A 26,759-nucleotide genomic window follows, 5' to 3' on the forward strand; every position below is an offset into this window, starting at 1 on the left:
GCTAAAGGAATAACAGGAAAAGTCGGTCGATGGATCTATAATTTCCTCACTAACAGAACACAGAGAGTAGTAGTCAACAGAGTAAAGTCCGAGGCAGCTACGGTGAAAAGCTCTGTTCCACAAGACACAGTACTCGCTCCCATCTTGTTCCTCATCCTCATATCTGACATAGACAAGGATGTCAGCCACAGCACCGTGTCTTCCTTTGCAGATGACACCCGAATCTGCATGACAGTGTCTTCCATTGCAGACACTGCAAGGCTCCAGGCGGACATCAACCAAATCTTTCAGTGGGCTATAGAAAACAATATGAAGTTCAACGATGAGAAATTTCAATTACTCAGATATGGTAAACACGAGGAAATTAAATCTTCATCAGAGTACAAAACAAATTCTGGCCACAAAATAGAGCGAAACACCAACGTCAAAGACCTGGGAGTGATCATGTCGGAGGATCTCACCTTCAAGGACCATAACATTGTATCAATCGCATCTGATAGAAAAATGACAGGATGGATAATGAGAACCTTCAAAACTAGGGATGCCAAGCCCATGATGACACTCTTCAGGTCACTTGTTTTATCTAGGCTGGAATATTGCTGCACACTAACAGCACCTTTCAAGGCAGGTGAAATTGCTGACCTAGAAAATGTACAGAGAACCTTCACGGCGCGCATAACGGAGATAAAACACCTCAATTACTGGGAGCGCTTGAGGTTCCTAAACCTGTATTCCCTGGAATGCAGGCGAGAGAGATACATGATTATATACACCTGGAAAATCCTAGAGGGACTAGTACCGAACTTGCACACGAAAATCACTCACTACGAAAGCAAAAGACTTGGCAGACGATGCAACATCCCCCCAATGAAAAGCAGGGGTGTCACTAGCACGTTAAGAGACCATACAATAAGTGTCAGGGGCCCGAGACTGTTCAACTGCCTCCCAGCATACATAAGGGGGATTACCAACAGACCCCTGGCAGTCTTCAAGCTGGCACTGGACAAGCACCTAAAGTCGGTTCCTGACCAGCCGGGCTGTGGCTCGTACGTTGGTTTGCGTGCAGCCAGCAGTAACAGCCTGGTTGATCAGGCTCTGATCCACCAGGAGGCCTGGTCACAGACCGGGCCGCGGGGGCGTTGACCCCCGGAACTCTCTCCAGGTAAACTCCAGGAAGTTTTGGCAGTATGCAACTTCCCAACAATTCCAGGAACAATTTTGAAAATTGACTAATGTCTGGAAAATCTTTCACCTCCTGCCCCAAACATCTTGCTGATGGGGGTATTTCAACTTAAGACACCTAAAATGGAGGAATATAGCCAATAATGTATTAGCAGAAATAACCCCAGGAGGCAGCTCACATGAAAATTCATACAAACACATGGACTATTAAACCTCTGCACCAAATTCACCTTAAACCAGCAAGTAACAGAGTCAACAAGACTGAGAATACACTGGACCTCATCTTCACTAACAACGATGATCTGATACGAAATATAATCGTATCAAAGATCACAGATCACAATATAATAGAGGCACAGATATATATGCGCAGGACTCCTGACCAGCAAAATGTGATCAGTTATGAGGGTGCCTTCATTAAATTCAACTTCAATAACAAAAATATACAGTGGGATCAAGTCAACCGTGTCCTAAATGAAACAAGCTAAGAAAATATCCTAAACGACACGGATCCAAACCTCTGCCTAAAAACAATTAACTCTGTGGCACTTGAGGTATGCTCAAGGCATATTCCTTTAAGAAAAAAGGAAGAGAAGATGTAAACTAGACAGAGAGTCGCTCCCTATACAGGCGTAGGCGAAGAATCACAGAGCTACTGAAAGGGGCCATTATATCTGAAGTACGAAGGGAGGCACTGGGCAGAGAAATGGCAAATATCGAACTTAAGCCTAAGGAATCATACAGGAGATAAGAAACTCAGGAAGAAATTGATGAAATTGAAAGAAACCCAAAATATTTCTTTTCTTATGCCAAATCTAAGGCGAAAACAACATCCAGACTTGGACCCCTGTTTAGACGAGATGAGACCTACACAGATGACAGCAAGGAATTGAGTGAGATACTAAAAGTCCAATATGACTCGGTGTTTAGTGAGCCGCTAACCAGACTAAGAGTCAACAATGTATATTATTTTTTTTAGGACCGAGACTCAGAATTTGGTTAATTCAAATATCTCTGATATTATACTAATACCACATGACTTCGAAAAGGCAATAAATGAAATACCCATGCACTCTGCCCCAGGCCTAGACTTGTGGAACTCCATGTTCATAAAGACATACAAGAAGCCCGTCACGTGCCTTTAGCATTCTATGGAGAGGGAGTATGGACACAGGGGTCACTTAAAACAACAGACATAGCCCCACTCCACAAAGGGGGCAGTAAAGCAATAGCAAAGAATTATATACCAATAGTGCCAACGTTCCATATCATAAAAATCTTTGAAAGTGTTCTAAGAAGCAAGATCGACACCCATCTAGATACCCATCAGTTACACAACCCAGGGCAACATGGGTTTAGAGCAGGTCGCTCCTGCCTGTCCCAACTACTGGACCACTATGACAAGGTCTTGGATGCTCTAGAGGACTAGCAAAATACAGATGTAGTATACACAGACTTTGCAAAAGCCTTCGACATGTGTGACCATGGTGTAATGCACAAAATGCGTGAAGAATGAATAATGAGAAAAGTTGATAGATGGATCTATAGCATCCTAACAAATAGAACACAACGAGTAAGAGTAAACAGAGTAAAGTTTGAGGCGACCACAGTGAAAAGCTCTGTTCCACAAGGTACAGTACTCGCTCCCATCCTGTTCCTCATCCTCATATCTGATATAAACAGACATGTAAGCCATAGCAGTGTCCTCCTTTGTGGATGACACCCGTGTTTGCATGGCAGTGTCCTCCACTGAAGACACTGCAAAACTCCAGGCGGACATCAACCAAATCTTTAACTGGGCCGCAGAAAACAATGTGAAGTTCAATGAAGATAAATTTCAATTACATATATGTACTTTGATATAGAAAACTTGGGGAAATCAAAACTATATCAGAGTATAAAACATATTCCCACCACACAATAGAGCGAAAAACTAATGTGAAGGATCTGGGAGTGAATTATAATGTTCACAACAATGTATCCCCCACATCTGCTAGAAAAATGATGGGATGGATAATGAAAACCTTCAAAACTAGGGACACCAAGTCCATAATGATTCTCTTCAAATCGCTTGTTCTCTCTACTGCTGTACACTAATTGCCCCTTCAAGGCAATTCAATTCAATTCAATTCAAGTTTATTCTCTATAAGGGTTACAATGTGGGGTTTACAGGTTTTGGGTATTTTGTGGTTTACATGTTATAAAATACTAATTACAGAGGGGGCCACTAGGACACCTAGCATGGCTAGGCATTTCCAGCAGACTTAGATTAATTCTTAACATTAAGTCCTTACAGATTATGGTATTAAGGCTAAGGGACTACATCATAATTTTGAGTTTAGCAATGTGAATGTTTTTGTTTTGGCACAATACAAAGTGTCTATATTTGAGTATCATAGGTAAACTTATGACTAGTTAGGATTTATTATTTTAAGATTAAGATTAGAATTTCTGGGTTTATAGTCAGTGGGTGAGTGAGTGTAATTTTGAACCACCAGGTGGTTATCATGTAGTTAGTTGTCGGGGTGGATCAGGGAGATAAGATGTTTTCTAACTGTAGTTTTGAAAGTGATGAATGTGTCTGCTGTTCTAGAGTTTTCAGGTAGGGTGTTCCAGATTTTAGGTCCTTTGAAATACATTGAATTTTTGTAAAGGTTTAGTCGAACACGGGGAATGTCATAAAGATGTTTGTGTCTGGTGTTATGCCTGTGGATCCTGTCACAACTATCAAGAAAGCATTTTAGGTCAAGGTTAATATTGAAATTTAAGGTCCTGTAGATATAGATTGCACAGTAGTAAGTGTAGATGTTCTGAACAGGGAGTAAGTTTAGATTTATGAAGAGTGGGGGGGGGGGGTGTTGCCAGGGATGGGATTTAGTGATTATTCTTACTGCAGCTTTTTGTTGGGTTATTATTGGCTTTAGGTGTGTTGCTGCAGTTGAACCCCAAGCACAGATAGCATAGGTGAGGTATGGATATATAAGTGAATGATATAGTGTGAGAAGGGCAGTTTGCAGTACGTAGTATCATATCTTGGAGAGGATCCCAACCGTCTTGGATACTTTTTTTGTTATGTGTTGGATATGGGTGCTGAAATTTAGGTTGTTGTCGAGGTATAGGCCAAGGAATTTGCCCTCATTATGTCTGGCAGTTAGAGTGTTGTCGATCTTAATGTTAAGTTGCGCAACACCTGCTCTGCTACCAAACATAATATAGTAGGTTTTGCCAGTGTTAAGTGTAAGTTTATTGGCTGTCATCCAAGTCGATATTTTGAGCAGCTCCTCGTTAACATGGCGTTGAGGGTGGCAAGATTAGGGTGAGAGATGACATAAGTCGTGTCGTCAGCAAAGAGAATGGGTTTCACGTGTTGGGATATGTTTGGAAGATCATTGATGTAAATGAGGAAGAGCAGGGGTCCAAGGACACTTCCCTGCGGAACTCCAGTATCAAGTGGCCGTATTGATGAGGCTGTGTCTTTAATGGTCAGCGAAACTGCTGACCTGGAGAATACAGAGTCTTTGTAGCACACATAAGTACGATAAAACGCCTAAATTACTGGGAACGGTTGCAGTTCCTTGACTTGTATTCCCTGGAACGCAGGCGGGAAAGATACATGATAATATACACCCATTAAATCCTAGGGGGATTAGTACCAAATTTGCACACGAAAATCAATCCCTGTGAGAGCAAAACATTCGGCTGGCGGTGCAACATCCCCCAATGAAAAGCAGGGACGCCACGACCTCGCTAAGAGATAACACAAAAGTGTCAGGGGCCTAAGTTTGTTCGCCTGCCTCTTAGCATACATAAAGGGGATTACCAACAGACCCGTGGCTGTCTTCAAGAAAACGCTGGACAGACACCTAAAGTCAGTACCTGACCAGCCGGGCTATGGTTCGTAAGTCAGTCTACGTGCGGCCAGTGGTAACAACCTGGTTGATCAGGCCTTGATTCACTGCGAGGCCTGGTCACAGATCCGGCCGCGGGGGGGGGGGGGGGGTTGACCCGTGAAACCGTCTCCAGGTATACTCAAGGTAGTGTCAAGGGAGGAGAGAGAGAAAAAAAACTAACACTTCGTACTCTCACTGGTACTGACATAATAACCTGCGATGTCTGATAAATAGTGTTCAGACCAGGTTCTCTCCTCCCATGAAAACCTGTCTTACTTTCATCTGCTCCGCAAAAAATAAAGGACCAAATTTTATTAAGGGGTTAAGTTCATGCAGGTACATATACTCGCATGCACACAAATATCTCTCTCTCTCTCTCTCTCTCTCTCTCTCTCTCTCTCTCTCTCTCTCTCTCTCTCTCTCTCTCTCTCTCTCTCTCTCTCTCTCTCTCTCTCTCTCTCTCTCTCTTTCCTTATAGTAATAATTGCGAGGTTATGAGAGTATGAAGGGATGACTACTGGGTTCAGTAAGCACCCCCATGCAAACTTTTTTAAGGTAGCAGTTGTGTGGCAATAATAGTTTACTTCCTCTTAGGTACTAACCTCCTTGTTATCTTTTTTCTCAACATTACAAAGGTAACATTAGTGTTATTAAATTATTTAGCCAACGTCGCAATCTTGTAATTTCACTCTACAGTCACTAGCTCTCCAGGACCTGCTAATTCACCTAACAAGCCGGCTACCTTACATGAACTATTATTATTATTATTATTCGTAATTATTATTATTTTATTATTAACAAATCGAGGCAAGATGACCAGAAAAAGAAGAAACAATTTCTTCATCACATTGTGTTGCCAGAGGCGTGCCAACACTAAGTTACAACACTGCAACATATCAACACTCCTTCAGAGCGCAGGTACAGTAATTCTCATCTCCAGGACTCATGTCTGGCTAACCGGTCTCCCTGAATCCCTTTATAAATTTTACTTTGTTCACACTCCAACAGCACGTCAAGTCATAAAAGCCATTCGTCTCCATTCTTTCCTATTTAACACGCTCAGGCACGCTTGCTGGAAGTCCAAGCCCCTTGCACACAAAACCTCCTTTATTCTCTCCCTCCAACCTTTCCTAGGACGACCCCTACCTCGCCTTACTTCCAAGTCATTTTATTTTGTTTCACCCTCTCTAGATTTCCGAACCATGTCAACAACCCTTCCTCTGCTCTCTGGATAATACTTTTAGAAACCCTGTACCTCTTTCTTATCTCCAAGCTACGGATTCTCTGCATTATATTCATACCACACATTGCCCTCAGACACGACAACTCCACAGTCTCCAGCCTTCTCCTTGTTGCAACATTCACCACCCATGCATCACACCCACTATACTCTGATACATTCCCCTCTTTGCTTCCATGGATAACGTTCTTTGTCTCCAGGGACTCCTTAGTGCTTCATTCAACTTTTTCCCCTCATCAATTTTGTGATTCACCTCGTCTTTCATAGAGCCATTTGCTGACAAGTCCACTTCCAAATATCTGAATACATTCACTTCATCCATACTCTCTTCCTCCAATCTGATATTCAGTCTTTCATTACCTAAATTTTTTGTTATGCTTACCACTTTGTTCTTTCCCTTTCCTACATTCACTTTTAATTTCCTTCTTTTACATACCCTTCCAAACTCGTTTACCAACGTCTGCAACTTATTTTCAGAATCTCCCAAAAGCACAGTGTCATCAGCAAAAAACTTCTGTGATAATTCTCACTTTGCTTTAGATTTTTCATCTTTTCACCTCACACCACTTGCCAACACCCGAGCATTCACTTCTCTTACAACCCTATCTATAAATATATTGAACAATCATAGTGGCATCACACATCTATGCCTAAGGCCTACTTTTACTGGGAAATAATCTCCTAATAGGTGATAGTAACCTATCACCTATTCCATACATTTGCAACATCTGCCACATTGCTCCCCTATCCACCTATATGCCTTTTCCAGATCCATAAGTGGAGCGAAAACCTCTTTAAATACCTAGCCTAGACAGGACTCGCAGCAATGGTTTTAAGCTGGAAAAATTCAGATTCAGGAAGGATATAGGAAAGCACTGGTTTGGTAATAGAGTTGTGGATGAGTGGAACAAACTCCTAAGTACCCTCATAGAAACTAAGACGTTGTGTAGTTTTAAAAATAGGTTAGATAAATACATGAGTGGGTGTGGGTGGATGTGAGTTGGACCTGACTAGCTGGTGCTACTGGGTCAGAAGCCGTGCTCCTTCCTTAAGTGGAAGTTACCTGACTAAGCCGCGGGTTGACACGGACTTGCCCCGCATGGGCCAGTAGGCCTACTGCAGTGTTCCTTCTGTCTTATGTTCTTATCTAATTACTGTTCATCTATATGCTTCACTGTAAACACTTTGTTTACATCCCCGTACCCGTCCTTGTTCATTTGCGATCCTACTCTCCTTCTTACTCTTCTTTCAATTATAACTCTACCATACACTTTACCAGGTATACTTAACAGGCTTATTCCCCTATAATTTTTACACTCTATTTTGTCCCCCTTGCCTTTGTGCATGTTTTCTGCCAATCCCTAAATACCTTACCCTTTTCCATACATTTATTAAATAAAAGCACCAACTATTCCAGAACTATATCCCCACCCGCTTTTAACATTTCTGTTTTTATCCCATCAATCCCAGCTGCTTTACCCCCTTTCATTCTACTCACTGCCTGAGGCCTGTGACGAGGGTCACGTAGCACAGATCCAGCTCCTCGGATCACGGTACCTTCATAAACATAAAGGCAGTTTCCCCCTCACCTTGAAGGGCACATTCTGCAACAGATTAAAAAAAAAAAAAAGCTCGTGGCTACGTGAGAACACTCATTCTCATAAATCCCGTCGAAGTGGTGAGACCACTTAACCTTTCCTATCGCCCCCGTTGTGTCTACCCAAAAATTTTCTCACTGGTCTGTGTACCCCAGGTGTTCCGCTCACTATTCCTGTCATCCTTCTGACGCTTAAGACGACGTTTCGACCCAACTTTTAGTATTTACAAGTCACACTGTGTGTCTTGTAAATTTGATCCAAGTCGGACCGAAACGTCGTCATAAGCTTCTCTGTCATATGTGCGGGTTATTTTGGAACTCACTTTTATCATTTCCCGCTTCATATATGATGCGATAATTAATTCATGAGGCACGGGGCTTCAGTGAGAAGCTTCATGAGAGTGAGAACTATGTTAAGTTATGTATCCTGCTCCAAGATGAGACTGCCAAGTCATGTCACCGGAAGACAATCAGTAAATGGGAATTAATATAATGCAGTTTTTGTACAACATGATGTGCTCGCTCACCCAACTTTCAGGTCAACATTGATATTAGTGAAGAAAAACCTGCTCTTTCAGAGCAGGTGCTGTTGAGAATCTCTTAACGCAGTTAATTGAAATTACTACCCCCGTCTTCTTCCTAAGATCAAGCCTGATTATCTCCCCTTTCCGAGGACATTATGGTTTTAATGCTTCTCCATGCAAGGAGTGCGAGTTGCGTGATGTGTGAAGAACTTTTCACAGTTACAAGTGAAGTTACAAACCCTGATCTTACACACACAATATGTTGTGGTTCCAATGTTTCTTCCATAAGGATCACATTATATTGTATTTGTGTCTTTGTATCATGTGGGTATTTTATACCATTTATCTCCATGGTACACTTTATGTTCATCCTGTCGTACAGCACCATCAGATACCAAAAAAAAAAAAATGGCCTATGAACTAAGCCATGAAAGAGCTGAAAACGGTAAATTTAGTTATAAATATCATTTACAAATTGTACTAATTTTTAATTAATATACAGACCTAGGATGCTTTTTCGAAATTTTTGGAATTTTATTTTCACTAATAAGATTGATTCCTTGATATATATTTTATAGGTTATTCCATTCTTTATCTCTATATTCCTCAATAAGTGGACAATGAAGCACACAGTGTTGGAGTATATGGTCAGTCTTATGTAACATAAGGCTGACCATATACTCTGTATATAGTTCAAATTCAAATTCAAAGTTTATTCTCTATAAGGATTACAATGTTGATTTTACAGGAATTTGGTTATTGTGTGGTTTACATGTAGTAAAATAGTGATTACAGAGTGTACCACTAGAACGCTTAGCATGGCTAGGCATTTCGGGCAGACTTAGTTTTATTCTTAATTGTAAAATATTACAAATTATGAGGTAAGTTGGTATTATGGCTAAGTGACTAAATACTAGTTTGTGAGTTTAGCAATGTGAATGCTTTTGTTTTGACACAGTACATAGTTTCAGTATTGGAGTATCACAGGATTCATTATTTTAAGATTGAGATTAATATTTATGTTTATGGTCAAATGAGTGAGTGAGTGTAAGTGTGAACCACCAGGTGGTATTCGTGTAGTTAGTTGATGGGGTGTATCAGGGAGATAAGATGTTTTCTAATGGTAGTTTTGAAGGTGATGAATGTGTCTGCAGTTCTAGAGTTCTCAGGTAGGGTATTCCAGATTTTAGGGCCTTTGACATACATTGAATTTTTGTAAAGGTTTAGTCGGACACGGGGAATGTCGTAGAGATGTTTGTGTCTGGTGTTATGCCTGTGGGTTCTGTCACAACTATCAAGAAAGCGTTTTAGGTCAAGGTTGATATTAGAGTTTAAGGCCCTGTAGATGTAGATTGCACAGTAGTAAGTGTGGATGTACTGAACAGGGAGTAAGTTTAGGTCTATGAAGAGTGGGGGGGTGTGTTGCCAGGGATGGGATTTAGTGATTATTCTTACTGCAGCTTTTTATTGAGTTATTATTGGCTTTAGGTGTGTTGCTGCAGTTGATCCCCAAGCACAAATAGCATAGGTGAGGTATGGATAAATAAGTGAGTGGTATAGTGTGAGAAGGGCATTTTTCGATCCTCATTTGAGTGTCTGACAAACTACCAGAAGTACTTGTAACCAAGTTTAACTCTGAGTACTACATCTTAACCCTGGCTGCTACTACTACTACATCAGTCTCACTGTACAAGCTATTCCGTAAGTATACTGATCTACTCCCTACGACTCACTTGCCATGAGTTCGAACCCCACCCGTACCGTGGTTTGTGTTTATCTACCTTCATGTTATCACAGTAAGTTATAGATCTACTCAGACTTCTAACTTCATTATTACGATATTACGATATGGAGTTGTGGTATACAGGTGTTGGAATGTCGTTAGTGTATAAAATGTAGAGGGTAGGGGAGAGGACAGATTCCTGGGGTACTCCAGCATTTAGTGTGAAGTAGTCAGAGTAACAGCCTTGGAATTTGATTCTCATGGTGCGGCCGTCTAGGAAGTTGCAGAGGAGTTTACGAGTAGTGAGAGGCAGGTTAAAGTTAGTACAGAGTTTGTGTTTGAGCCCTTCGTGCCAGTGTCAAAAGTTTTTTCAACGTCTTTTGCAACCAGGGCTGTCCTGTTTCTTTGTTTTGTGTTTATGTGGATGTAGTTGGGAATGATGTTAATGGCATCCTATGTGGATCTGTGAGTTCTGAAGCCAAATTGACTATCAGAAAGTAGAGAGTTGTGTTCCAGGTATCTGCGAAGGCGATGGCTGATGAGTTTTTCAAAGTTTCGAGGAGGCTGATAGGGCGATAGTTTCTAGGGTCAGAGTGGTCTTTATTGGATTTAGGAAGGAGGATAGCAGTAGCAGCTTTGAAGAGGGAAGGGAAGTATCCAGAGGCAAGGGAGGCATTGAGGAGGTTTGTGTAGGCAGTAATGATAGAGTCAGGAAGGTGTTTCAGGATAATATGGTTTAGGCCAGAGGCACCAGGAGCCTTGGGAGGAAGGTGTCTGAGGAGAGTTTTAATGTCTGTGTTGGTGAAAGGAGTGTCAAGTTCTTGGGAGGAGGTAAGAGAGTCCAGATGGATGTGGCTGTCTGGTGTTGTTTCGTGTGTGTGTAGTGTTCCAGTGTTCTATGTTCTAAATGTGTTGGATAGCGTTAGGGTGAGGTGGGTGAGGGTGGAAGATGTTCTCCCAGATGTGTTTGAAGTTGTTAGTAGCAGCCTGCGGGTCTGAGATGTGTGTGTTGCTGTGGGTGATGTGCTTGAATTTGTTGATTGGAGTGGTGCCTCTGATATTTTTGATAAGGTTCCAGAAGGCTTTGGTGTTTTTGATACGCTGTTTGTCCGCTTGTAGTATGAGCTGTGACCAGTGATTGTTGTGGTCTTGATCTAGACTGTGTAGAATGTTGTTTCTGAGGTAAGTGAGATCTAATCGGACTTAATTAAATCTGTGTGTGTTGTAGAGGAAGCGGTTGTGGTAGCAGATAATTAGTCTTCTTGTTCTGATTGAGGGTTTGAAGGAATAACGAGCGGTGTGGGTTTTCTTTGGTATTGCGGTGTTGGCTGCTTGTGTAATGGTGTCCTGGATGAGATCAAGTTGAGTGTCAATGTCAGAGATGGGTTTGTTGTTGTAGTCATAGGTGAGGTTAGTATTATCTATGTGTTGTTTGAAGGCATTCCAGTCAGCGTTCTTGTAGGAGAAGGAAGGTGTGGCTGGGATGAGGATAGGGTTGGAGATGTGTAAGATGACGGGAATGTGATCAGAGCCTATAAAAGGGCCAGGTGATATGTAGTGTTGAAAGAGAGAGCTGGCTCGGTTTGCCAGAATGATGTCGGGTTTGCCTTGGCCAGCCTAGCTGTAGAAGGTGTTGAAGTCTAGGCCGAGGTGAACTAGGTGTTTGTAGTTTGTGAAGTTGAGTAATTGGTGACCAAGTTGGTTGTTACTGGTGTGATGGAAGGCAGTGTGTTTGGCATTCATATCAGCTAGTAGATATGTTGGTGTGTTGGTGTAGTTGAAGACTAAGGAAAGATCATGTATGTTGAGAATAGTGTTTGGGCGAGCATAGGTGGTGAAAAAGATAAAGGGTCCAAGGTGGGCGTGTATTCTGACCGCAAGACAGTGTTGGTGAATAAAAGGGATTGGGAGAAATTCATGTTATATGTTGGATCTGACAAGGATGGCAACCCCATCGTGGGGATCATAGGGGGACTGTAGAGCAGTATAACCATAATGGCAGATACGTTGAGGAGCTTTGAGGCAGGTACTGTTTAGTAAAACAATATCTGGCCTCTCTGCTTCAAGGAGCTCGGCCAGTAAGTGTCTAATTGTGAAGTAAGAACGTACCTTGAACTGAATCACCTTAAACATGATTTAACGGTTTTGTCTTACCAAAGTTAGTGTCGGGGAAGGAGTTTGGATTAAAGCCCATGATAGTGGTGCCATCGGTGGATGTGTCTTTGTAGATGTTACGGACCCGTTTCCTGGAGGGGGAGGAAGAGATTGATCTGTTTTTATGTTCTTTGGTCTGTCTGTCAGAAGTTGGGGCAGGTTTAGGGTTGAGTGGATTTCGTTTGGAGGAGGTGGAGTTGGACCTGGATGAAGTCTTGGATGTGGTGGAGGAGGAGTGGGCGATGGTGGATGCAGAGGAAGTGGAAGCTTTGGTAATGGAGGAAGAAGCGGGTAAAGAGGTGGGAGGAGTAGTAGAAGAAATTAAGAGGGGTAGGGGAGGAGGGGTGTTGGTAGGAGGGGTAGATGTGAAGAGGGGTAGGGGCGGAGGGATGTTGGTGGGAGTGAAGAAGGGTAGGGGAGGAGGAGAGCTGGAGGGTGTAGGAAGAGGGAAAGTGGGAGAGGTTGTAGGGGGTTTAGAAGAGAAGCAAGAAGGAGGGATGATGAGAGAGGGAAGATTGTTAGCAGACAATATTAGGACATGTGAGTAGTCTGATTGGTAAGCTTGAGGGATTACCATCGCAGAGTGGGCAGCAATGGCTAGTTGACAGTTAGTGTTGTAGTCTAGTGTGGGCGTAGGTGTAGATGAAGAGGTGCTTGTTGTCTGTGTTGGTGTTTGATGTGTGTAGAGTAGAAGAGGTAGACCAAGTACGTGGGGAGGCCCAGGCATTGGGGGTGGGGGAGGGTTGTTTGGTAGGGGAGGGAGGTACAGGGATGGGGTTGGGGAGGGAGGGAGGTTGGCTAGCTCTGAGGGAGGAGAAAGTGTCTTTTCTAGAGGGGCAGGAATTTGCAACTGCAGTGTGTGATCCGCCGCAGTTAGAAAATTTCAGGGGGAGGTTGCAAGTATTCCAGAAGTGGCCAGTTGCTGAACATCTGGAGCAGACTTGTGTGGATGTGCATGTGTTTTTGTCGTGGCAGAATTTGTAGCATTTAAGACATTGTGTGATTGGGTGGAAGTTCGGAGTGAAGAGAGTGTTTGGATGGTCTTGGCAAGGATTCCTTGACTGAAGAGTGTAGAGGCGTCAGAAGGAGTAGAACAGTGTATTTTGAGAATGGTAGAGTTTTCGGGTCTGTAAATATCGTCCACACAGACTTTGTTCTTAGTACTGATGTCTTTGATTAAATCTTCTTTGTCTGTGTCATAGGCTGTCAGGAGAGAATAATCTACGTGTTTAGCAATGACTGTGCTTTTGGCACGGTGCTCAGGAGTCCAAATAATGGTGAAGCCTGCGTTGAGAAGTTTTTGTCTGGTCTCGGTTGAGGTGTACGTTTCGTAGGAATGTTTGTCAAGAAGGAGTTTGAAGCCTGAGATGGTTTTAAAGTGGTCTGATATAATAAATTTTCAGGACAGATAGTGGCATCAGTATTAGAGAATTTGAGGTTTAGCGAGAAAGAATAGGATTTAGAAGAGGCAGAGGCAGGTGTGGGTGGTAGAGGGAGAGTGGAAGGGGGGTGGGAGGTGGAAGGCAAAGAAGGCATCATCTATTTACGTAAAGATGAATAAACAGTTGTGGCGGTGACAATCGGCCAAAAAGTGAAAGTACTCAGCTAGGCAAGTACGTGTAAGTAGACACACGTACTTGTCTGGCGCAGGACAATGAGGAGGTGAACTGTAGCTTGATTGAGCACTGTATATCCTGAGTGGCGGCGAGACTGGCTGTATGACGTGCAGTAGACAGGCGTAGAGACTTCAGGCAGCAACAGGCTTCCTGCCCTTGGGTAGGCAACCACCGAAGCACCAGTTCTGATGGTGAAGAGAAAGACAAAGATCCAGCAAGCACCACTCTAAGCGAAGTCTCTCCCATCACGGGGTAATTCGAGAGAGGCGAGATCGTCGATGATCAATGAACAGACTTCGACGACTGAAAAAGGTTACAAACAATGGACACAGAGGGTATATATAGGGTTTAGAGTGAGGTGTGAGGCACAATATAATCGTTGTAGAAGTAGCAGTAGTTGTAATACCAGTGGTGGTAGTAGCAGTAGTTGTAATACCAGTGGTGGTAGTAGCAGTAGTTGTAATACCAGTGGTGGTAGTAGCAGTAGTTGTAATACCAGTGGTGGTAGTAGCAGTAGTTGTAATACCAGTGGTGGTAGTAGCAGTAGTTGTAATACCAGTGGTGGTAGTAGCAGTAGTTGTAATACCAGTGGTGGTAGTAGCAGTAGTAGTACATATGGTTATTAGAGCTTATTGCTTGGGTAGAATTAAAATGGGTTGGTCAAATATTTTTGTTAATGGGATGGATTTGAGAGAGCTTATTGCAGCGTTTCTCTTCTCTTATGTTATTATGTAGTATCAGCAGCAGCGACTAAGTGAGGGCAAGGTTTATTATTTTGACGAGGATTCTTGCTAATACTTCAGAGATGACGAAGCTGCCTTTATTTTTCTTAATCGTGTTAGAAATAGCGATTAATGATGATTCAAGGCATTTACGTCTATCGAAATTAGGGTCTTTAATCATTAGCTCTTTAATTCCACTCCTTAAGGCAGTTGACATTGCATTCCAAAACTTGATTGCAATATCCAGCCAACCAACACATATCCTTCTTACGACAATACATTTACATTTTGCAGGTCACAAAATAGACGGAAGCATCAGGTGGTGTAAGTCACAGCAGCATGTAGGTAGGTAGAATTTTGTCTTAGGAGTGTAAGAGGAAGGTTAGAAATTTCTGTGGTCCTTCAGGGTGATCCGACAACAGGAACCTTATATGTTTGTAGCCATGAATGTACGTCACCACCAGGTGTACCTTGAACCACCTTACCTCAATAAGTTCACCCGCCTCACATCAATAAGTTTACCCACCTCACCTCAGTGAGTTCACCCACCCAACCTTAGTAAGTTCACCCACCTCACCTCAGTAAGTTCACCCACCTCACATCAATAAGTTTACCCACCTCACCTCAGTGAGTTCACCCACCCAACTTTAGTAAGTTCACCCACCTCACCTCAGTGAGTTCACCCACCCAACCTTAGTAAGTTCACCCACCTCACCTCAGTAAGTTCACCCACCTCACCTCAACCAGCTTACCCACTTCACCTCAACCAGTACAGAGACATGAAAGTAGGTCACCTCTCACTATACTCCTGCTACACTGGTATGTATCAAGTTGCTATTTTGTGCGTGAATCTGAAAGTAGTGCAAGTACTTACTGGCTCCCAGTTACTGGATCCTAATTACTAGCTGGCTCCCAGTTACTGAATCCTAGTTACTAGCTGGCTCCCAGTTACTGGATCCCAGTTACTAGCTGGATCCCATTCATTGGATCCCAGTTACTAGCTGGATCCCACTCACTGGATCCCAGTTACTAGCTGGATCCCACTCACTGGATCCCAGTTACTAGCTGGATCTCACTCACTGGATCCCAGTTACTAGCTGGATCCCACTCACTGGATCCCAGTTACTAGCTGGATTCCACTCACTGGATCTGAGAGCCTTTCTAATTACTACACTACTACTCACAGGATGGTTATGGTTGACGACCACTCACAAGATGGTTATGGTTGACGACCACTAACAAGATGGTTATGGTTGGCTACCATTCAAATATGGGTGGTAGTTGGTTGAGGGAACAAACTAGCAACACTTCTCAACAAACAGGCCTCCTGAAAATTAAGGTTATCAAAACAAAATAGGGTAGTAGTAGCAATGGTAGTGATAGTGGTGGTAGTGGTAGTGGTGGTAGTGGCAGTGGTGGTAGTGATAGCGGTGGTAGTGGTAGTGGTGGTAGTGGCAGTGGTGGTAGTGGTAGTGGCAGTGGTGGTAGTGATAGCGGTGGTAGTGGTAGTGGTGGTAGTGGTAGTGGTGGTAGTGGTAGTGGTGGTAGTGGTGGTAGTGGTAGTGGTGGTAGTGGTAGTGGTGGTAGTGGTAGTGGTGGTAGTGGTAGTGGTGGTAGTGGTAGTGGTGGTAGTGGTAGTGGTGGTAGTGGTAGTGGTGGTAGTGGCAGTGGTGGTAGTGGTAGTGGTGGTAGTGGTAGTGGTGGTAGTGGTAGTGGTGGTAGTGGTAGTGGTGGTAGTGGTAGTGGTGATAGTGGTAGTGGTGGTAGTGGTAGTGGTGGTAGTGGCAGTGGTGGTAGTGGTAGTGGTAGTGGTGGTAGTGGTGGTAGTGGTAGTGGTGGTAGTGGTGGTAGTGGTAGTGGTGGTAGTGGCAGTGGTGGTAGTGGTAGTGGTGGTAGTGGCAGTGGTGGTAGTGATAGCGGTGGTAGTGGTAGTGGTGGTAGTGGTAGTGATGGTAGTGGTAGTGGTGGTAGTGGTAGTGGTGGTAGTGGTAGTGGTGGTAGTGGTAGTGGTGGTAATGACAGTGGTGGTAGTGGCAGTGGTGATAGTGGTAGTGGTGGTTGTGGTAGTGGTGGTAGTGGTAGTGGTGGTAGTGGTAGTGGTGGTAGTGGCAGTGGTGGTAGTGGTAGTGGTAGTGGTGGTAGTGGTAGTGGTGGTAGTGGCAGTGGTGATAGTGGTAGTGGTGGTTGTGGTAGTGGTGGTAGTGGTAGTGGTGGTAGTGGCAGTGGTGGTAGTGGTAGTGGTAGTGGTGGTAGTGGTAGTGGTGGTAGTGGCAGTGGTGGTAGTGGTAGTGGTGGTAGTGGTAGTGGTGGTAGTGGCAGTGGTGGTAGTGGTAGTGGTGGTAGTGGCAGTGGTGGTAGTGGCAGTGGTGGTAGTGATAGTGGTGGTAGTGGCAGTGGTGGTAGTGGCAGTGGTGGTAGTGGCAGTGGTGGTAGTGATAGTGGTGGTAGTGGTAGTGGTGGTAGTGGCAGTGGTGGTAGTGGTAGTGGTGGTAGTGGCAGTGGTGGTAGTGGTAGTGGTGGTAGTGGCAGTGGTGGTAATGGTAGTGGTGGTAGTGGCAGTGGTGGTAGTGGCAATGGTGGTAGTGGTGGTAGTGGTAGTGGTGGTAGTGGCAGTGGTGGTAGTGGTAGTGGTGGTAGTGGTGGTAGTGGCAGTGGTGGTAGTGGTAGTGGTGGTAGTGGCAGTGGTGGTAGTGGCAGTGGTGGTAGTGATAGTGGTGGTAGTGGCAGTGGTGGTAGTGGCAGTGGTGGTAGTGGCAGTGGTGGTAGTGATAGTGGTGGTAGTGGTAGTGGTGGTAGTGGCAGTGGTGGTAGTGGTAGTGGTAGTGGTGGTAGTGGTAGTGGTGGTAGTGGCAGTGGTGGTAGTGGTAGTGGTGGTAGTGGCAGTGGTGATAGTGGTAGTGGTGGTTGTGGTAGTGGTGGTAGTGGTAGTGGTGGTAGTGGCAGTGGTGGTAGTGGTAGTGGTAGTGGTGGTAGTGGTAGTGGTGGTAGTGGCAGTGGTGGTAGTGGTAGTGGTGGTAGTGGTAGTGGTGGTAGTGGCAGTGGTGGTAGTGGTAGTGGTGGTAGTGGCAGTGGTGGTAGTGACAGTGGTGGTAGTGGCAGTGGTGGTAGTGGCAGTGGTGGTAGTGGCAGTGGTGGTAGTGGCAGTGGTGGTAGTGATAGTGGTGGTAGTGGTAGTGGTGGTAGTGGCAGTGGTGGTAGTGGTAGTGGTGGTAGTGGCAGTGGTGGTAGTGGTGGTAGTGGCAGTGGTGGTAATGGTAGTGGTGGTAGTGGCAGTGGTGGTAGTGGCAATGGTGGTAGTGGTAGTGGTGGTAGTGGTAGTGGTGGTAGTGGCAGTGGTGGTAGTGGTAGTGGTGGTAGTGGTGGTAGTGGTGGTAGTGGCAGTGGTGGTAGTGGTAGTGGTGGTAGTGGCAGTGGTGGTAGTGGCAGTGGTGGTAGTGATAGTGGTGGTAGTGGCAGTGGTGGTAGTGGCAGTGGTGGTAGTGGCAGTGGTGGTAGTGATAGTGGTGGTAGTGGTAGTGGTGGTAGTGGCAGTGGTGGTAGTGGTAGTGGTGGTAGTGGTAGTGGTGGTAGTGGCAGTGGTGGTAGTGGTAGTGGTGGTAGTGGCAGTGGTGGTAATGGCAGTGGTGGTAGTGGCAGTGGTGGTAGTGGCAATGGTGGTAGTGGCAGTGGTGGTAGTGGCAGTGGTGGTAGTGGCAGTGGTGGTAGTGGCAGTGGTGGTAGTGGTAGTGGTGGTAGTGGCAGTGGTGGTAGTGGCAGTGATGGTAGTGGCAGTGGTAGTAGTGGTAGTGGTGGTAGTGGCAGTGGTGGTAGTGGCAGCGGTGGTAGTGGTAGTGGTGGTAGTGGTAGTGGTGGTAGTGGCAGTGCTGGTGGTAGTGTCAGTGATAGTGTCAGTGGTGGTGGTAGTGGCAGTGGTGGTGGAAGTGTCAATGGTGGTGGTAGTGTCAGTGGTGGTGGTAGTGTCAGCCGTGGTGGAGCTGGAAGTGGTAGTAGTGACAGTGGTAGTGGTAGCAGCAGTAGTGGTGGTAGTGGCAGTGATGGTGGTAGTGGCAGTCGTGGTAGTAGTGCCAGTGGTGGTGGTAGTGGCAGTGGTGGAGGTAGTGGCAGTGGTGGTGGTACTGTCAGTGGTGTTGGTAGTGTCAGTAGTGGTGGTAGTGGCAGTGGTAGTGTCAGTGGTAGTGGTAGTGGTACTGTCAGTGGTAGTGGTAGTAGCAGGTGGTGGTGGTAGTGTCAGTGGTGGTGGTAATGGCAAAGGTGGTGGTAGTGTCAGTGGTAGTGGTAGTGTCAGAAGTGGTGGTAGTGGCAGTGTCAGTGGTGGTGGTACTAGCAGGTGATGGTGGTAGCGTCCGATGTGGTATTAGTGTCAGTTGTGGTGGTAGTGGTGGTGGTAGTGTCAGTCGTTGTGGTGGTGTCAGTGGTGGTGGCAGTGTCAGTGGTGGTGGTAGTGTCAGTCGTGTTTGTGGTGTCAGTGGTAGTGGCAGTGTCAGTGGTGGTGGTAGTGTCAGTCGTGGTGGTGGTGTCAGTGGTGGTGGCAGTGTCAGAGGGGGTGGTAGTGGTAGTGGCAGTGGTGGTGGTAGTGTCAGTGGTTGTGGTGGTGTCAATGGTGGTGGCAGTGTCAATGGCGGTGATAGTGTCAGTAGTGGTGGTAGTGGAAGTGGCAGTGTCAGTGGTGGTGATAGTGTCAGTAGTGGTGGTAGTGGCAGTGGTGGTGGTATTGGCATTGGTGGTGGTAGTGGCAGTGGTGGTGGTGCCAGTGGGAGTGGTGGTGGTGGTGGTGGTAGGGGCAGTGGTGGTGAAAGTGGCAGTGGTGGTGGTGGTGGTGGTGGTGGTGGTGGTGGTGATGGTGGCAGTGGCAGTGGTGGTGGTAGTGGCAGTGGTGGTGGTAGTGGCAGTGGTGGTGGTGATAGTTTCAGTGGTGGTTGTAGTGTCAGTAGTGGTAGTGGTGGTGGTGGTAGTGTCAGTGGTGGTGGTAGTGTCAGTGGTGGTGGTAGTATCAGTGGTGGTGGTAGTGTCAGTGGTGGTGGTAGTAGCAATGGTTGCGGTAGTGGTGGTGGTGGTAGTGTCAGTGGTGGTGGTAATGGCAGTGGTGGTTATGGTGGTAGTGGCAGTGGTGATGATAGCAGTGGTGGTGGTAGTGGCAGTGGTGGTGCTGATGATAGTGTCAGAGGTAGTGGTAGTAGCAGTAGTGATGGTAATGTCAGTGATAGGGTGGTGGTAGTGTCAGTGGTGGTGGTAGTGGCAGTGGTGGTGGTGCCAGTGGGAGTGGTGGTGCTGGTTGCACTGGCAGTGGTGGTGGTAGCGGCAGTGGTGCTGATGGCAGTAATGGTCGTACTGGCAGTGGTGGTGGTGGTAGTGGCAGTGGTGGTGGTGGTAGTTTCAGTGGTGGTGGTGGTGGTGGTGGCAGTGGTGGTGGTGGTAGTGTCAGTAGTGGTAGTGGTGGTGGTAGTGTCAGTAGTGGTAGTGGTGGTGGTAGTGTCAGTGGTGGTGGTAGTATCAGTGGTGGTGGTAGCAGTGGCAGTGGCAGTGGTGGTGGTAGTGGCAGTGGTGGTGGTGGTAGTGGCAGTGGTGGTGGTGGTAGTGGCAGTGGTGGTGGTAGTGGCAGTGGTGGTAGTGTCAGTGGTGGTGGTAATGTCAGTAGTGGTAGTGGTGGTGGTGGTGGTAGTGTCAGTGGTGGTGGTAGTAGCAGTGGTTGTGGTAGTGTCAGTGGTGGTGGTAGTGGCAGTGGTGGTGATAGTAGCAGTGGTGGTGGTAGGAGCAGTGGTGGTGCTGGTGATTGTGTCAGAGGTAGTGGTAGTAGCAGTAGTGATGGTTGTGTCTGTGATGGGATGGTGGTAGTGTCAGTGGTGTTGGTAGTAGCAGTAGTGATGGTATTGCTGTGGTGGTGGTAGTGTCAGTGGTGGTGGTAGTAGCAGTGGTGGTGGTAGTGGCAGTGGTGGTGGTAGTGTCAGTGGTGGTGGTTGTGGCAGCCGTAGTGGCAGTGGTAGTGGCAGTGGTAGGGGCAGTGGCAGTGATAGGGGCAGTGTCAGTGATGGCGGTAGTGTCAGTGGTGGTGGTAGTGGCAGTGGTGGTGGTAGTGGCAGTGGTGGTGGTAGTGGCAGTGATGGTGGTAGTGTCAGTGGTGGTGGTTGTGGCAGTCGTAGTGGCAGTGGCAGTGGTAGGGGCAGTGACAGTGATAGGGGCAGTGTCAGTGGTGTTGGTAGTGTCAGTGGTGGTGGTAGTGGCAGTGGTGGTGGTAGTGTCAGTAGTGGTGGTTGTGGCAGTCGTAGTGGCAGTGGCAGTGATAGGGGCAGTGTCAGTGGTGGTGGTAGTGTCAGTGGTGGTGGTAGTGGCAGTGGTGGTGGTAGTGGCAGTGGTGGTGGTTGTGGCAGTTGTAGTGGCAGTGGTAGGGGTGGTGTCAGTGGTGGTGGTAGTGTCAGTGGTGGTGGTAGTAGCAGTGGTGGTGATTGTGGCAGTGGTGGTGGTAGTAGCAGTGGTGGTGGTAGTGTCAGTGGTGGTGGTAGCGTCAGTGGTGGTGGTAGTGTCAGTGGTGGTGGTAGTGGCAGTGGTGGTGGTAGTAGCAGTGGTGGTGGTAGTGTCAGTGGTGGTGGTAGCGTCAGTGGTGGTGGTAGCGTCAGTGGTGGTGGTAGTGTCAGTGGTGGTGGTAGTGGCAGTGGTGGTGGTAGTAGCAGTGGTGGTGGTAGTTTCAGTGGTGGTGGTAGTAGCATGGTGGTGGTAGTAGCAGTGGTGGTGGTAGATGCACTGGTGGTGGTATTGCCAGTGGTAGTGTCAGTGGCAGTGGTAGTGTCAGTGGTGATGGTAGTAGCAGTGGTGATGGTATTGGTAGTGTCAGTGGCAGTGGTAGTGTCAGTGGCAGTGGTAGTGTCAGTGGCAGTGGTAGTGTCAGTGGCAGTGGTAGTGTCAGTGGCAGTGGTAGTGTCAGTGGCAGTGGTAGTGTCAGTGGCAGTGGTAGTGTCAGTGGCAGTGGTAGTGTCAGTGGCAGTGGTAGTGTCAGTGGCAGTGGTAGTGTCAGTGGCAGTGGTAGTGTCAGTGGCAGTGGTAGTGTCAGTGGCAGTGGTAGTGTCAGTGGCAGTGGTAGTGTCAGTGGTGGCTATGACAATCTCAGTACATAACACAGCTGAAAGGTTAGTTGTCGCATCATCTGTCATCAGCTTGTGAAATATTTTGTAAACTTTCCTCCAACTTTCCCGATAACTGTCTCGTCATGGTGGAAGTGGCACGTGTGGTGAGGGTGGTTGGTGCTCTGCTAGTGGTAGTGGTGGTGGTGACGGTAGTGGGTGGTGGTGATAATATGGGGATACGTGAGGTGTTGATGGTAATGACTATGGTATTTCAGACACATAACATTCCCGCTGTTATTGTTTGTCACATAAGTCACTGTTATTGTTTCAGCCTCACAAGTAACTTTGCTATTTTTCAGTCACACAACAGTCATACTGTTACTGCTCCTGGTTGGGTTCACCGCTACCAACCACACCGAGGAAGTCAGGGAAGGGAGCATCAGCAAGGTTACACAAGTGGATGAGGATGCCAGTGACAGTGCTTCAGACGAGGCTGGCAGAGAGAGACGCCAGGTTCGCCAAAGTTACAGGTGAGTCAGCAGCTAAACACTACATCGACAGGAAGGTATAAAACCCTTAAAACGAAAATGAAAGAGTCTTATGAGTTTAGAAAGATCCGCTGCTCGGTGTTCAGAGCAGCAGGTTCAAACCAAGTGGTACAGGGGTAGTCACACTTCAGTGAGAAGGATTCTACTTTTTTCCAAAGTTCTCTCTATACGGTTCATTACATCCTATATATATTATCAAGGTCCCAGGACCGAAACGTTTTCTTATATGTCCTAGTGTTTGCTTACGTATTTTTCTAAACCAACTTGTCGGTATCTGTTACCAAGGTTTATACCATATGAACACATTATAGTATAATAAGTTGTATAAAACAACACAAAGCCTACAAACACATAGGTAGGGGAGATATGGTACAAGTATGGTACCTCAGGTGAGAACGAACAGAGATTGTATTGGAAAAAGACACCTATGTATAATTCAGGACATTTATTATAGGAAACGTTTCGCCACGAGTGGCTTATTCAGTCTTAATACAGATATAACTAAGAAGACGAGTATATATAGTGGCAGAAAGTCAGGTGAAATGTCGCGTGTGTAGCACCAGTAGTCGTAATAGTGGTAGATTTTTTCCATAGTGCTCACCTAGTTCTCACTTCCTTTCCGGTTCCTGAGAGACACACCGCCGAACACATCCTAAGCAAAGTTAGTACGGCTAACCTACAGCAGAAGCTATGGCTCTCTAGAAAACTTTCCTCTCTGTCAACACAGCAAATGGAAAGACATTGGCAGAGTTGACATCATCAACAACCTTTCTTCTTATGTCCCCAGTGAAACGGAGTCCGAAGCACTCAGCTTAGGTCTCAAGTTTGCCACTGGCATACGGAATCCTAAATACGAGTTGGATACAGTGATCAAAAGCCACGATTTCGGAGATTCTGAATTTAACAAAGGTTTCATACAAGGACTCATTGCAGCAGCGATTTCGGAGGCTAGTCGTCCAGTTATTCCTCGCCGCTACATCGAGGCACTCAAAAACATGCCCACTAATAAAGATATTCTCATCACCATAGAAGGTAAATGCCCACTACGAAAAGAAGTAATGTCGTAAAAAATTAAAGTAGAAACCAAGAAGAATAGCCCCAAATCGCCGGCATATGCAACCATCTCAAAACTCCATTCGGACACCACCAGAATTCTACAAGCCACACAGCAGTCATCTCTATCCAGCAATTCTCTCTGCACTCCCTGACGCTGCTCCCTCTAAGGTGCTGTATTGCATGATGTATGCACACCTTTCAAATGCAGGAAACCCAGGCACATTCAACACTACAATTAACGAACTATTCCGTCTTAACAACATGCTGTCATTCAGCTTTCCTGACTCGCCAACATCACAGGACTTCCGCAAAATTATCGCAAAACATTGTTAACTTCACATCAACTTCTGGCCCAAATCCTGACTCTGCCCCAAAAAACACTTGAGATTACTGCTACCAGAACTCCTAAATCACCCTACATTATTTAGTTTATATGCAATTGTCCTGTCCAACATTTAGAACTTTGCATTTGTCTATATTAAACTGCATCTGCCACTGCATCAGTCTATTCCAATGTCCTCGTCAGAATGAATTCTATCTCAACAACCCCCTGTGGAACACCGCTCGTAACGCTTCCCCACTCTGATTTCTCCCCATTTATGCAAACTCTCTGCTGCCTATTTGTCAACAACAACTAGCCGTTGAGACGAACTGCAAATATTCTAAATTTTCCCACTATGCCTCTCGCCAACTTAACATTGTTAACTCTCACATCAGCACTTATCGGCAACCATCTACCTGACCCTTAGTCAGGTCATTCCAGCCCAGTCCTATGAAAAGCGAAAGTCAGGGACTGACTCACTTTCCCCAAGCTCATCATTAACCTCAAGATTATTAATTAGTGTTTCCCTACTGCCCCCTAGTAGGCTCTGTCACAAACTGTTTTAAAAAAGTCACCTGACACTCCAGCACACCCTCTTGGAAAAACCTTACTTTCCACACCTCTCCCTCGACTGCTGACACCATGACCTGCTCTGAACTCTACAAAGGCCTCAGTGATGGAACAGTCAAGTATGCCTGCGAATCACCTCTTCACTTCACACTCACGCAAGTTCTTGAGTTCATCAAGCTTCTTCGTTTCACTTTTTCCAACAAGACAACACTATGGTAGGTTAGACACATAGGCAACAGTTAGGCAACATTTATCGGAATAAATGTTGCCTAACTGTTGCCTATGTGTCTAACCTACCAACCTGTCGGTATTGTATACTATTTTGATATTCAAGACAACACTATACAACCTCTCCAGGAGCAGCTTCAAGAAGTATGCAAATGGCTCCACTGCAAACCTGCCTCCTCAACTACTAAAATAAACTCCCACATGTCTGCTGCTCTCTGATGGTCCTACCTGCCTGCCCTCTCCTGCCACCTAGAAACTTCCAGTTCTCAAAACTCAAGACCTCACCTACCACGGGACTGTTGCATACACAGCTTGCTCTCTACCCGTTTTTTCTCCAAGTCTGTCCCACGATCGCCTCAGCTGCTGGGTTAAGCCCTGGCTCTATTTCTACGACTAAGAACACTCCTCTCCAGCGCTATTCTTCGTCTGTCCCGTCTTCCCCGCTCATCTCATTGGGATCTTACCTGCACTTATTTGTTCGTTCGTTCCTATGCTGTACTTTCTACAAGACTGATGGACTGAACGCATCGACTCCAGGTTGAGGGACTGATTACCTCAAACTCCTCCTCTCCTTACACCCTTCTGATTTGTATTGGACTGATGAAACCACTTTGTGGCGAAACGTTTCTTCAATAAAGATTCCCATATGTTGCATAAGTGTCTCAATCTTCATATTATACTGTACTAAGAACATAAGAATGGAGGAACACTGCAGCAGGTCTACTGGCCCATACAAGGCATGTCCTTATCAAACCCACTCAAATATTTGCCCAATCAATTTTCACTGTTACCCAAGGAATAAGCTTTGATAAGCATATTAACTCATATGTAAGTCCCACTCAAATCCATCCTTTCTCACTCATGTGTTCATCTAACCTAAATTTAAAGCTACCCAAAGTTTGAACTTCAATGACCCTACTAGGCAGACTGCTCCATTCATCGACTATGTTTCCAAACCAGTACTTTCCTATATCATTTCTAAATCTAAAGTTATCCATAACCATTTGTCCACGACAGAGAGTACGATAGGGTCCAGGTAAGCCCTGACAGTGGAGCAAGCTTACCTGCCCCCCCCACCACACACCTCTCCATCACACCCCACCTGGAGCAGTTGATTAACAGTCTTCTCCTGAACCAAGAAGTTATAACAGCATCCTCGGTAAGTTTCTGTATGATTGTATTTACCTATATGTCGTTGCAGGGGTCGATTCACAGCTCCTGGCCCCTACCTCTTCGCTGGTCGCTACTAAGCAAACTCCTCTCTCCTGGTTACAAGAGCCTTGTCCAACAATGTGTATGGGTGAAAAGGTGTATTTTTCGTGGTTTTGTGTGTGTGTGTGTGTGTGTGTGTGTGTGTGTGTGTGTGTGTGTGTGAGAGAGAGAGAGAGAGAGAGAGAGAGAGAGAGAGAGAGAGAGAGAGAGAGAGAGAGAGAGAGAGAGAGAGAGAGAGAGAGAGAGAGAGAGAGAATAAAACTAGACAAGATAATATCATTCAGCTTCTCACCATAAAATATCATTTATCAGTCCCTCTGGCCTAAAAAAAAACTGTCACATGCCTATCACATATGTAATATATCAGAAGGGGCAGTATTAACTATAAAATATTAAAACCGTTCAGAACAGGAATACCCAAGTTATTTTACAGGAAAAAACACCATTCCATTGTAAAACACAATTAACACCTGGAGGAAGAACATTCACTGTACGAGAGTATATGACCGGCTATGGAGGAAAGTTTTATGAGAATGTGTTATTTATTCACCTACCATATTTGTGAAATTTAAAAATGACCCTAAAACGCGGATATTCAATTTTCAATCAGAAGATACAATCACCAGTTATTGCTAGGAATACAATGATTTCAAGTTAATTAACTTAGAAAACTGGAAAATTTGCGACTACAAAGACTAAGTTTATAGTTGACCATCTCAGTCACAAAATACATCAACCATCAAAGAGTCAAGACGTTCAAGTGAGGTATACTCAAATACTTTCACGAAAAAAAAAACTATACCATTTTCGAAATGTAAAATTTGTAAATTGGCATCTACAATTTCCAATAACAATCCCTACTTGTTTTTAAGGATACACTCACATTGACAACTTGAAACCAACTAGAAGAGGCTTTCTGAAGTTATAGCATGGAAATAAAATCCGGGAATGGTCTATACAAAAGTTAGATGGCTCCTGCATATGCCAATAGTTGCACGAGCCTTTCCCTTGTTACATTATACCACCGTTGAAAATTTAAAACCATTCAGTTGCCACGTTCTCAAGTCATTAGCAAGAACCTTGGCATGAAAATCAGACATCTTAAAGGTACATCTTCCAG

At 45.4% G+C, this 26,759-nt stretch overlaps 1 protein-coding gene across 1 annotated transcript in view; it reads left to right on the plus strand.

Moving 5' to 3' along the window:
* LOC128687476 (peroxidase-like) overlaps nucleotides 1–26,759 on the plus strand; it is a 113,249-nt gene that overhangs the window by 32,582 nt on the left and 53,908 nt on the right. The window contains exons 2-3 of the mRNA XM_070084066.1: nucleotides 22,063–22,233; nucleotides 25,445–25,586. Coding sequence (XP_069940167.1) covers nucleotides 22,063–22,233; nucleotides 25,445–25,586 — 313 coding nt within the window. The remainder of the gene's footprint in view (nucleotides 1–22,062; nucleotides 22,234–25,444; nucleotides 25,587–26,759) is intronic.

This window comes from Cherax quadricarinatus, chromosome 11, assembly GCF_038502225.1.
Source record: "Cherax quadricarinatus isolate ZL_2023a chromosome 11, ASM3850222v1, whole genome shotgun sequence".
Classification (NCBI taxonomy): Eukaryota; Metazoa; Arthropoda; class Malacostraca; order Decapoda; family Parastacidae; genus Cherax; species Cherax quadricarinatus.